The sequence below is a fragment of the Caloenas nicobarica genome, chromosome Z, assembly GCF_036013445.1.
Source record: "Caloenas nicobarica isolate bCalNic1 chromosome Z, bCalNic1.hap1, whole genome shotgun sequence".
Lineage (NCBI taxonomy): Eukaryota > Metazoa > Chordata > Aves > Columbiformes > Columbidae > Caloenas > Caloenas nicobarica.
In genome coordinates, this window is record NC_088284.1 from 29,481,711 (window position 1) to 29,495,456 (window position 13,746).

Sequence of the window (13,746 nt, forward strand, 5' to 3'; positions counted from 1 at the left end):
GAGGCACATATATATTTTTCTTTCCTTTGTCCCAAATTTTATTGAACACTTTTCATTCGGTTCCCCCTAATTCAGTACCGCGCCTCTCCACCCATGTCACAGCTTGCCGCCGGGCTGACCCCACCCCGGCTCCATCTCTGCCAGTCAGGAGACGAGAGGACGTGCCACCCTCAGGCCTCGGCACGGCGCGGCTGCTGCCCGCAACCCCGGCGACAAAGGGTTGGCCCCGCAGCCGGCGATGGGCCCGGCCTCTCGCGGGGACGAGGCAGGCAGCGGCCGCCTGAGAGGGCCGGCCTGCCCCACCGTGACCTCCCCGGCCGGCCGGGCCGGGAAGGCGCCGTACTAGCGGAGCGCTTTCCGCCGCCGTTTGTCTCCCGTCTCTTGCCGTTCGCAGCAGCAGCTGCTGCTGCGCAGCCCCTTCCCCGCCCGCCACTCGCCCCAGTGGCGTCGCCTCCTCCTCTCAGCCTCGCACAGCGCGGCCCGGTAAGCTGTCCGGGGCCGGGGGGGGGCGCGGAGGGAGGCGCCGCATCCGCCCGCTGGGCCGTGCCGGGCCCTGGGCAGGTGGGCCGGCAGGCAGCGGGGAGCCTGGGGCGCGGGCAGGGACCTGAGGTGCGGACACCTGCCTGGAGCCGCGGGGGGCGGCGGGGGCTGCCCGGCCCGGGGCGAGCCCAGCGCCCGCCTGAGGGGGCGCCGCAGCGCGGCGGCGACAGCCCCGGCTTCGCCCGGGAGTTAACTTGTCGGTGCCGCCGCCGCGGGCTGTCAGCAGCCGGAGCGGGCGTGCGGGGCCGCCGGCCCAGCCGTGCCTGCGGGGCCGCCAGCCCAGCCGTGCCTGCGCCGCTCGGGGCGCGGCTGCCGGGCCCGCCGCGGACCTGCGGGCGGGTCCGGGCGGGCGCCGGGGGTGTCCGGACAGCGGCGGGGCGGCCGGGGGCTGCGGCTGTGCAGACCGGTCGGGAGCTCGTGTTATGCTGGGACGTGGGCACCGTATTCCTGCGTGTTGAGTCCTTTGTTGTGTGCAACAACTCCTGTTTGTACGTGCGAGAGCATGAGCGGGCGGTACTGGTCAGCGGGATCTCGTGCAAGAAAGAGGTTACGCGCCGATCCGTAGTTTTCCATTGACTTGATAGGCCTGTTGCCTGTCAAAGCGATTTAAACCCTCTGCGTTCTCTTGCTGTATCTGTTAGACCTGTTGACTTCAGCAGCGTGCTGTAGGATCTTTTAGCAAGTTAAGCAATACGTTGTTTATGTTAGCTGCCTTTTAATTACATGGACTATTCTTGCTAGAAGAGTATCACACACTGGCCACCGTCTCTCATCAACCAATGGACCATGATATGGAAGCTGATAATACAACAATAGCTGAACTGGTGGAACAGCTCGTAGTCGAGCAGGAGGAGCTGGCAGAGAAGCAGATGGCACAGCTCTTCACGCATCTTGCTGCTCTGCTTCTCTGGCAGCCTGGAGGCAGTTCTTTAAACTTTCTTTTCTCTTTTCCCATTTAAGTGCTACTTTGTTGAGAAACACTGGTTAAGTATGCTTTTTAAAGCATTTTCTTAAGCAGAAATACTTTGGAGATTAGAAGCTAGCGGCAAGTTTTTACATGTACTCAATAACCTTCCATGATTGTTTGTCCAGCAAAGTGTCAGTTCCTCCCCTTCTGCATTCAGGAACTTCTGGTATGGACACTTTTTGGCTAGTGCAGCTCATCTGCCTTCTCTTTGTCATCCTACTTCAAAGCTGCAACTCATGCACTATTTTTTCAAGACTCCAGTTTCTGTGCCCTAATTTCTTGCTGCAACCTAATGTAATGTTTGTGGCTACAGCGTTCTCTAGGGGCCACAAGTGACTTTTGAACAAAAAGGCATTGAGAACCACTTGTCCTGCTGTACTTGTTTTCTTATTTTTATGCATTTGGGGATGTGGAGCAAACTAGTCGAAGATAAATTCTAGACCAAGTTTCTGTGTTTGGTTCTTCACTTAGAACATTTGAGATTTTTTCTTGGGGTTTTACCTACTGTTTTCTAGCAATCTTTTTGAAGAAAAAATGGCCAAAGTTTAATACACTATACAATTCACATTATATGAAAAACTTAGATATGAGTATGAAAGGGGAATTTCTACTAGTAAGAGGATGCCAGAAGGGAAAGTGTCCCCTTCAAGAAGTGATCAATAAACATAACACTGATCAGCTCTCTACCACTTCTCTGTCTGCTATGTCTACTGCTCAATCCTTCACCAATTTTTTGTTGTTATTTCCTTTGTTATTTCCTAGTTCTACTAGCTTCCTGTGGTGTTGCTCATAGATTTTCCAGACACAGTGGGAGGAGAGAAAAATGCAATTCTTGTTTCCTCTTCCCTTAGCATATTGATGAGCACAAATGAATCTGAAAATCCTAAGGATCTCATTCTGAAATTACTTAATTGTTTGCTGCTGTGGAGTTGTTATTTAATCTTCTAGTGTTTCCTGGCCTTATAGATGTAAGAACCAACATTTTCAAATGGATTGAAGTGGATTTTGTGTTAGTTTCTACCCTAGTAATGAATTCTCCATTCTTTTTTTTCCCCTTGAAAATTTGTATGATCTGCTTAGTTTACTCAGTGCTAGTACAACTTCATTTTGAGTTCTGCATCCAGATTTGAATGCTGCTGGACAAGAACAGCTGACCCATTTGAAACTTCACAAGGTAGCAGTGACAGCCGGAGATCAGGAAAGCATGATCTGTGAGCAAAGAGGGAAAGAACTGTATTTATTTACCTCAAAGACAAGTTTGAAGGAGAGCTAATATATAATAAGTGTTTAAAGTTGTAAAATATTTTTGCCTGGAGGAGAAGGAGCTGTTTTGTTCTCTGTATTCACAGTGAATAAGGGAAATTGCAAGAAAACTCAGGTAAGATGTTAGGGGAAATATTACAATAATAGAAGATAAGGTAATTAAATAGTTTGGGAAGGATATGAAATCATCAAAAGTCTGTCAGAAAGTTAGAAAAATGGTTTTCAAGAAAGGGAACTGAGACTCTGACTTGGAAAGGAAGTTTTAACCCTTTGCTCCTCACTTTTCTGGGTCTGAATCATAAAAAAAAGTTTGAAGGGCATAAAACAAGAGCCACGGAGGAGCATAGGCTTTTTAACACACACATATTTCTACATGCTACTTTGAAAGCAAACACAAGCTCACACAAAGCAATGGGTCTGAAAGCAGTATAGCCACAACAAACACGGCCCAGTGTCAAGCTGAAAACACCCACTGAGAGTGACACTACCTAGTTTCTTAATCCCAAATTGGAATCTCTTTATGTTGGCATTTTTTGCTAGAAGACCAAGATGAGAGCAAGATGCCTTTTAATGGTTTTAGATGCAGAACAAGACAAAAACTTATTAAAATATACCCAGAACATTATGGGTTGACTGCATTTAACTACAAAACCACTTCAAAATCCTGTGTCTGTATGCTTTTATTTCACTTGCAGTTGAGGTTATGTGCAAATCAAAATAAAAATGAATGTTCATGTGACAAATCAGAAATTACTCATTTGCTGTTTTCTAGCGTGATACATGTAGAAACTTCTGCAATGTGTTACTGTGCGTTTGTAGTGTTTCTTCTGTCTTCTGTAAGAACTGTAAAAGACACGTACTTGCAGAATTTTAATAGAACTACGGGAATTTTCCTTTTTAAATTCTACTAGGCTAGAAGAACACTTCAGTCTACTGTAATGTAGTATTACAAAGTATTTGCACTTTGAGATTTTTTTTTTGCTGTAGTTCACTGTCGACATTCTTGGTCACACCAAATACAACCTGTACTCTCTGGTTATTACATATATTATATATTAGACATTAATTTCTCTTATAAAAGTGTGGTTTTAGATGAGAGGCATAGGCAGAAATAAGAAGAAACTTTTAAAATGTGCACATTAAAAAAAGAAAGAAACGAGCTTTTATTTTGCAGTTAAACAGTGCTTGCTTGCTAGATGCTGTTCAGATGAGGGGAATGTTTACATCACTTCAAATGCCAGTGATCCTTAGACAGCCTGTGTTTGCATGACTTGAGCCTTGTCTTTTAAATATAGACAGTGGATTTCTTCATCAGGCCTTTATCTGTTGGTTCAGAGGTCAATCACCAGTTGTTTTACACCTCGCTCCAGTAAACATCATGGGCCTCAAATGAAGCAGCTATTCAACAGATAGCAAAACAGCTTTTTCTATAACCATGAGCATAAGTGGAACAGAATGTATACAGAGACTTAAATATATACCATTTGAATACACAGATACAGCAGATACGGTGTGCAAGACATCTATCACTAACTGTGGTACGTTTCAAGAATGTGTTTTATTAGGTGGGAATATGGCTGTACCTGAAATACACGTCCGAGCTAGCCTTATGCAAAAAGTCTTTCAGTCCTTCCTGGTTGGTCTTAGATTTGAGGTTCTTACAGAGCTGTTGTAAGATTAAATTCATTCTACGAGTGTGTTATGAAATTGCAAAGAACAAGTTAATTAGAACAGCTTTAAGGTGTTTCAGTGATACAAACAAATTCATGACTGGTAATCATTCCTTCAATACCCTCTGAAATGTAATGCTGCATTTAGCACAGCAAAGTGATACACACTGCTTGTAAAAATCTTTCAGAGCCTGAATTTACTCTTTTTTTTTTTTAAAAAAAAAAAAAGGTGTTCATAGAGAGGTCCAGCATTTTAATACATTCCACTTTCGACATGTATCTGGTACGGAAAGTAGCAGCACTGACATCGGGAAGCTAATAAAAACTTGAGAGAAATTCTGCTTAAGTCAAGGTGTTTAAATCACTACATTTTTGTCATGAGCAAAACAGGTCTCCAGTGTAAATTTCTCTAAGTGTCTCTTCCATGATATTTTGCTTGGACATCTTAATTTATGTTAAAGTACATTAACGGCACCTTAAGAAAAAATAATTTAGTGTGATATTGCGAGAAAATATTTAATGTTTGTTTGCCTTCACTTTCCAAGCTTAGCGTCTATCTGATTATGAAAAGCTGCATGTACACTTGAGGTAGGAGTCTAATGTATGCACACATTCTTTCTGTTCTTCCTTGTCAAACTGTATTTCAGACTCTTTATATATTCAGAAAAAGTAGGAAAACTGCTGAAAGAACACCTAAGAAGACCTCAGATATAAATGAAAAATAATTAATAACCTCTGTTTATGTGTTTCATAGTCTTTGATGAATTCAGAAAACAAGGCAGAAAAGGGAAAGGTAGAAATGGGGAAAATGCAAAATTCTCTGTGGCTCAATAAGCCAAACTGCACTGCAGACAGCCTATTTGAGAACCTCAGAGTTTCTTTAGTTAGTAAAAACTAAATAAAAAATAAATTGCTGAAAGAATTAAAAAACTAGATATTCGGACTGTTTAAGAAGCGAGATTTTAATACTGGTTTTAAGTTTTATGCGCCTGCTTCTCTGTCAGTAAGTGCTGTGCACTTTAAAACTGTAAGTAGACATAATCCTAGCATAGCGCGTGGGTTGAGTGGGTAGATGTAAAAGATTTTCGGTTTTTTTTCATGTAGCTAACACAAGGGGGTAAAACCAGAACCAGGTTGAAAGAAGAGTTGGAGAACCTTTGGAGAAAACATGGTGAAAAAGCAAAATTTTAGAAACAGATTAGAGAAGACCAGAGAGACCTCAAAACACAGCAAAGCACAAAGGGACAAAATATTTGTTTTGTCCTTCTGGTTGTCGTAATTTAGGTCTCTCTTTTACAAGGAGGTTGATTCAGGTCTGTGAAACACTGTTGCACCAGTAGCACTGATCCTCCCACACAGAATAATTTAAGGGAGCATACCTGCAGGGGAAAAGTGTTTTCTGTGGATTAATGTTAGCATTCATTTTTGTTATGTGGCATCACATATGTGTATGTGTATTTAAAGTGCAGGGTAACAATGACTTACTTTATGGACATATTCTGTGAAAACTGGAGTTCTCTTTTGTCTAAGCATTGAGGAAGCTGGTTTGTTTTGGTTTTTTGTTTGTTTGGTTTTGTTTGTTTGTTTTTTTTGTGTGTGGGTTTTTTTTTTATTTTTAACTTTTGTTGTTGTTGCTTTCTAGGTCTGTATGCAACCTGGAAATAAAAACAGCTGTTTCACTTTACTATTTAAAATGTCTAGGTGGCATGCTATACAAGATCAGAGAGTGTTTGTAAATAAAGTATTAGTCTCCTCTGCAGTGGGGACACTACTGACAGACTTCTGGGTTGCAAGAGGAAAGTGTGTGTGGTTTCAACAGGTGACTGAATTATATGTTTTTGTGGTCTTTGCAGACAGACATACACAGCTGAAGAATCACGAGTTGAGATGAGTAACCAAGAGGCTGATGTGCTGCGTTGCTGGAGGTGTAGAAAATACATAGCAAATTCTGTTTGCCTTGCAAAATGTCATGGAAAAGAACCATCTGACGTAAGTGGAGCATCTAGAGGGGGTTTGTAACTTTTTCCAGTGCTGTTGGTTTTAAATAAAGGAGAAGTATTAGGCTTGCCCTCACTTAGTAATTAATCTCTTATGAAGTACTAAAATATGGACAATTCCACAGAGAGTAATGCAAGCAGTAATGCTACTGAAGTCAAATAGGTTCTGTGACATGTTCTGTGACATGAAGGTTGGTATTCATGATGCATTTGAGTACTAGCTTGTGTAGAGTAAATGGTGTTGCTATATTTCATATGAAAACGGGTTGTATTTTTGGCATTTTACATGCAGTAATTTTTTTGTTTTAATATCTCTTAACAGATAACTTTTTTTCTGAGGTGTATTTTAAGTACGAACACTAATTTCCAGTGAAGTTAACTGTGTGTCAAATATTCCTACATCAGAAACTTTTGCTCTTCATTTTGAAAAAAATGGAGGATATCTATGCACACAAATAGATCAGAAGATTAGCCTGCCCTCATGGGAGGGATGTCCTGACAGGCTAAAATGCCACTGAGTAATTTACGTCATCTTTATTCAAATAAACAGAAGAATAATCATACGGAATAAAACAATGACATAGTATTTCCTGCTGCTTTATAATGGCAGTTAGTAATCATGAAGAATTAAGAGTCTTTCTGAATATGCCAAGAAGTCTGTGCTTACATGCTACGATCTTGAATCAAAGTGAAAAAGCAAATAGAAGGGAAGATGTTGATCTTTTTTGTTAACACACTAGAAATGCAATGGCATTTTTTGGCACTGAAGAAGGATGTAACCAATAGAGGTAGCAAAAAAGTTACTATTTTTAAAATCCTGATATAATTAGTGTTATCAATAAACCCCATTTTAATAACTTTCTTTGCTTACAGAGCTTGAGGTCTGGAATATTTCTCATGCTTTATACTTGAGTGGTTTTTATTTTGTGCGTGGTTTGAAGCATTTGGGGGAAGGGGGTGGAATTTCAACTCCTTTCATGGAAAAAAATGTAATGAGAAGAAGGAGGTATCTTCGTCCACGCCCCATGGTGGAGCTTTTAATTGCTAGTGGAGATCCACCTTCATTGTATACAAGACTGAAGGATCTACTTCTCTAGTTATGCAGATAGCAGATAAAAACCCCCTTAATTTACCTCGACTTCCCGAGACACTGGGAGGCAAAGATTTTGCTAAAATGAGAAGAGTAATGTTTTCAGTATGTCGGCTATCCCTGATGAATTTTAGACATTCAGTCAAAGATATAGCTGAAATATGAGTAAAACAGAAAAATCTTAGAACAGATTTTAAAACTAACTGTTGAAGTCATGAATGCAGTATAAACACTTTCAATCAGAATTATATCCAAGTTGAAGTATAGGTACTCTCTGCAGATAGAAGGAAGACGATAGCATAGACATGGCAAATGGATCTACCTGTCTGCTGTCATTACTTGGAGAATTTTTAAAAGCTTTTGTCTTCTGTGTATAGTCCCACCTGCAATTTTCAGCTTAATGAAACTTTTATTCCTGTGAGTTTCATAACATAGGAGTCAGTGATTTTCCATATTCATAAATTTTGAGAACTGTTTGTAAGACTTCAGAACTCACCAGAATTTCCTTGTATTTTAGCCATCTTTATAACTTTACTGACATTCTAAGCCACATTAAAAGATTTAATTACACTTGTATCACTTCTGTGCTGAAAGGTAGTTAGGTAATTGTTTTTATTTTAGTATCAGTTAGTGAAATGCTACAGTTGTTTAGGTTTTCTCTTCAGTTGGTCATATCATTGCAGTAAGAACTGAAAGGTTGCTAAGAGTCCCTGGTTTCTGCTAGTTATCCTAACAAGCATTAGAGAATTAATTTAAAACTATTCGTGGCATAGTTATGCAGTACTGACCATAGTCTTTGTATAAACTTGAACTTAGATTCTCCTGTCTTTACTGCAAAATTGTACCAGCTGATAGTGCTTATGAAATCAGTTCTGGATATTCTCACAAGATCAGCAATTTCGTAGTTTCTGTTCTTGTGAACACAACGAAACTGCCTCCAAATGCGTCAATCTCCACAGTGGAGTCTGTCCAATGTGCTTAGAATCAGAAATATAGAATTATTGACAGCATCTGCCTGACTTTTAGCATAAAGAAGGCACCAACATCTTTGAGTTTTATCATCTGTTACTAACATATTTACTGAATTTGGGAAGCCGACTTCAGGCTATATTCAAACAAAAATTTACATGAATGTTGAATATCAATACTATAATTATTTTTTTAACAGACATCACAACCTTCAGCTGCTGCTCAGGAGTCTTGCAATGTATGGCATGTGGACTTAGAAGCTATTCCAGAGTGGGTGAAATCTGTCATTGAAAAGGTACATTTTTTTTGCTTTCATCTCTATTGTTCAACAGAATGTGAAATAAATAAGAGGAAAAAATTTCAAGGGCACTTTCTGCTGAGGTCCACATATCTTACAGAGACCCTCTAACTGAGGGAATTTTTCTCAGCAACTTCTCTCATTTTTATTTACAGAGGCTTTTTTCTCCTCAAAAATGTTGTTTTGTTTTTATTGTCCAGACAAAAAGTACACGTGATAAATTCTGTTCCTGCCCATTTATGGGTTGAATGTATTTATGTTTGTCCAAGTAACTGTTATGGACACCTCTGCATATTTTGTCAATGCTTAAAATTATATTTATTATCTAGGCTTTGGGTTTTGGTTTCTCTTGATCATGGTATCTTGCAGTACTAATGCATATGTTGACAGTGACAGTAAGAAGTATGTTTCTTTGTAGAACTAGGCTAAGGGTTTGTTAAGAGATGAGTTGTTGGAATATGTCACTGTCACTGCTTTTGAGTTTTAACTGCCAATTTGAAATCACAAACCATCTCACAACTTCCCTGTTTTACAGATTGCTTCAGTTGAGTATTTTCTTTAAGTTATTTTAGGTCTACAAGTTAATGTTGTTGCATAGATATAATAAGCAGAAACAGTAGTTTTCTTTTGCCCTATACTTTTTCTCTGAGGAGTCTTTGATTTTAAGAGGCAAATGATACCTGCATTCCTCTCTACTTAGACTTCAGTGTCTAAGTTTTACTATATTGCAAGAAACTTCTAAACAAATCCACCCTGAAAATCATACACAAAGAAAAAAAGTGTGAAGACTGTAAAAAACATTTGAAAATTAGGAAAATTTGTTTCATCTTCTGTCCCTGTTTTCTCTCTGTTTTATTTTATTAAACATTACTTAAACTCTTTTTTAAAATAAGTGATCTCGTATACTTCAATAGTGCACGGCAGAATACCATATCTGTTTCAGAAACATGATCCTGGAGGGCTGTGAAAATTAGGAGTGATGAGGTATTTCTCCTCTTTACAGACCTGCCTAATCTTGAATGCCTGATCGTAAGGATGCAGTTTTTTGCAGTACTTTGCATGTTATATTATTTCAGTAAAATTGGATTCAGTATTGATACTAATATTATTCTTTTCACCTTCAGCTGTGAATGGTCAGCGTTCTGCATGTGAAAGCCTAGAGACTGAGCTTGAGACCTGGGAAATACAATGCCCATAGACTGCTCAGAAAAGGCTTAACATATTTGCTCAAGATTGCAGAGGAGCAATGCTCCTCTTGTGGCAGAGGCAGAACATGCGATTCTCTGTGAATACCTTCAATATTTTAACGTTCTTTTTGTCTTTTATTATTCTGGGAACTTTTGCCTCATTCAATTCCGACTGCTCTGGGCTTATGGATAAATGTGTGGGTTTTTTAAACAATTCTGACATCCCCACATCCTCCTGGGCTCTGAATAATTTTGTGATCATGTGTTATTTTCTCCTGTATGACTCCAAAATCAAAGGGTAAATTGTTTTACATAAGCACAAAGTCTATTTGCAGGCTGTAAAAACCCACAGCTTCCCAGCCAGTTCTTTTTTGCCATCTGTCCCTGTTCTTAACCAATCTCATTGGGTTTCATACACACATTAGTGTATAGATAATCTTCAATAATTATAAATATGTAGGTAGTGCTGCTAGTGACTGCTGACCTGCATTTTCTTTTCCCCATCATTCATCACTTCGTTTAGCTTCTTGGCTAACCCTTCCCATTTTATCCTCTTTATGCAGTCCATCATTACATCTGTGTCCCCTCAGCTCCTTTTCAGATCTTGCTGATTTTTGCCCTACCACCTCCTCCACTAGTAGGCTGTTACTTCTTTTACTGAGTCAATGCTTCCAGAGTCCATTGCCAAAGTCATGCTAAATCAGTCCTGGACTCCCTTGTACCACACCTCATCTCCCAGTCTCTGTGCACACAGGACATAGAGATGCCCTTTTTCTTCCCTGCCGTCTCTTGCATTCCCATTTTTGTCAGGCTCCTAGCCTTATTCCCTGACCTTCTTGGGTCACTCCTCCTCTAAATTTGGAGATCCAGGTTACTATTCCATAGTGCCTGAGTGGCAGAAAGACTTAGTAAAGGTACTAGGAAGTGCTTTTCCCTGAGTTTTGTTGCCTAGCCCTTGGCATCTGGGAAATGGAGTGTGAATCTCTGAACCAGCTTAGTTCTTCTTCGGGAATGGCATATGCACAAGTTGGTTGGCCTTATAAACTGTGAGAGACTATGCATGTTCAAGGAATTTTCCGGGATTTGAAGACCTTTTGGCATATGTAAACTGAGATTGCTTTTTCTCCAAGTTAAAAAGATGTCCAGATTTAAACAGATTCTCATAGGTGCAGTTAAAGCTTTCAATCAAACAAGCGTCAATCCAACTACCTTGCAAAGACATTTGCAACTGAAAGCAGTGCTTTAGCTAGCAATGTTGTGCAGCTTCTGTATTTGTGGCTCAACCCCACTGTAGGCACACTAATGAATAATGTGTGACTGGAGTTGATAATCTTGTTTCTCATCTGGGCTTTAATCTACAAACACTTGCGTAACTTTAATCCTCAAAAATGTTTCTGCTGACAGATGAATACATTTACTATAAATGCTAATATTTGCGCAAATATGTAGGAATTTAAATATCTTTGATATGTGTTTTCTTTTTCAAAAGGGACTTTAGGATTGAAATGAAATTTATAGGGTTACAAGTAATGAAAATAACTGTCTTCTTGTACATACATGCTATCTGCATACACATTATGTTGTAATACTACATACGCCAAAATACAAATACCATTTCAAGCTTTTGTGGGGTAAGCAGGGTAAAAACCTATATTCTCTTTGTAACAAGTTGCCTTTCACTGTACTTAGTATGCAAGAAATGTATCAGCACTCAGAAGACTCAGCTGAGAAACTGTGCTTGCCAATTCCAGATTAACGTGGTAAATTGATTTCACTGCTTTAAAGCAGGATCTAATGTTTTGATTAATATTGCAGCATTATTCTACCTATGGAGAAATTTTAACATATTTCAAATCCCCTACATTTTGAAACATGTGTCCTAGATTTTTTCGAATTAGTTATCGCTACAACAAGCAGAGTTTTGACCAGAATATTAATTACAGTGAATTTTCTTTCTGCTGTGAAGTGTCTTTTCTTGTGTTTGAAAAACAAAATGTAAATCCTTTTGTTAAAGAAGAGTAACTCTACTAATGATTTCTTAACCATTTATTTGCAATGAATGTGTTGAGTGTGGTTTTTTTCTTTACTTGTCAACAGGCACAGTGGACAATTGGAAAACTGCACTGTCCATTCTGTGAGGCCTGCTTAGGGGGCTTTAACTTTGTTTGTAACACAAAATGTTCCTGTGGACAGTTAGTAAATATACATTTCTGCAAAAGTCGGACTGACTATCAGCCAGCTTTCTCTGTTAAATTCACAAAATCATCAGGAAAGCAGTTACCCCTCCTTGAAATTCAGTCTGGTTTCAGCAAGAATACCTGCCACGAAGTGGTAACTTCAGCTTTGGAAATTAAAAATCAAGGGCTTTCATACATTTCCAGAAATAATAAAGGTACTGGAAGATTAATAGAAGCACTTTGTCTAGAAGTAAAAGCTCCCAGCTTTGAGATGAAAAGTAAAACACTTCCCATAAAGGCATTAGATCAAAAAAGAAATCTTTCTGCTTCCTTTCCTATGAATGATGTACACACTGTAAAGCCTTTTCACAGAAGATCACATAGTTTGGATTTAAATATCAGAGAGACATTTATTTTGTCACCTGTGTTATATGAGGCTTGCAGTATGGGAACAATTTACCATGTCCAAAACAAATACACACAAAGTGGCTTACGATTAGAGCCCAATAGGAAAGGTGGTTGTGCTTTTCAGGACCAATGTAGTTCCAGTGCTGACAAACTACAAAAAAAGTTTCGAGTTACTTCCTTTACATTAGTACATAGAGACACAGAAAGTGAGTGTGATTTTGAAGCTACTGGACAATCCTCTGGGGGTGCCATTGAGGATGTGTCACCTTCTTTGATGAACCTTTCTTCGTCTATGAGTGTTGTAGAAGAGGAACATCACATCATGCCTGTTGATCTTGTGCAGCCCACAAGTATTTCCTTCAACCAAAAGCTGAATAAGAGAGAAAGAAACAAGTTGAAAAGCTTAAGGAGAAAACAAAGGCGGCGAGAACGGTGGCTACAGAAGCAAGTAGGTGTTTAAAATTAATTATGCTACTTTTTTGTAAAGTTTAGTGTGCTTTTATAAATCATTCTTTTTTTTTTATGCTCTCTTAATATTGGTTTAACGTAGTACCATCTAGAGTCAAGTATCCTGCAAACATGGATTTATGACCTCTTCCTGCTGCTAGTTTTTCTAATTCAACCCAATCAGGTTTTTGTCTGTCTAAAATAAAACCTTTGTGGGTATATAGAAATAGTTTCTGTTGGCTTTCTTATTTTGTGATGTAATAATAAATTCGAAGTGGGAAAACACACAGTGAAATTTAATCAGCGTGATTCGAGGAAAAATAGATGTTCAAATCTTCCAAATGAGAAAACCTAGCATTTCAGAATTTGGGTTAACTTTACAGTTAAGAAAAAATGTTCTAAAAGATATTTGCATTTATTATTTATTGTAATACAATTTTTTTTGCTTTGAGAAAATATTTGATTGTTACTACTTAAAATATTAGTCTTTAGTAGGTAAGTATTTTGTCTACAAATCTAACAGAAATGTTACTTATTCTTATCAGTTATAAAACCATGGTTTCCTTCTTCAAACTAAAGCAGAACAGAATTGAAGATTGTACATGGTCATGCAAGTTTTGGTGGGGGGAGGAGAGAAAGACCAGGAATATATCTTAAAATGAATAATGCAGGTTTTGTTTGATCTGAAATACAGTAGAAAGATAACTGATATGTGTGCCTTTAAAATAAAATT

The 13,746-nt window shown here is 39.2% G+C and overlaps 1 protein-coding gene across 1 annotated transcript in view; it reads left to right on the top strand.

Moving 5' to 3' along the window:
* The first annotated feature begins 418 nt into the window (after positions 1 to 418).
* The window catches only part of RNF180 (ring finger protein 180), an 81,651-nt gene continuing 68,323 nt past the window's right edge, over positions 419 to 13,746 (top strand). The window contains exons 1-4 of the mRNA XM_065656783.1: positions 419 to 483; positions 6,294 to 6,429; positions 8,696 to 8,791; positions 12,079 to 13,014. Of these exons, the coding sequence (XP_065512855.1) occupies positions 6,328 to 6,429; positions 8,696 to 8,791; positions 12,079 to 13,014 (1,134 nt within the window). The 5' untranslated portion in view covers positions 419 to 483; positions 6,294 to 6,327. The remainder of the gene's footprint in view (positions 484 to 6,293; positions 6,430 to 8,695; positions 8,792 to 12,078; positions 13,015 to 13,746) is intronic.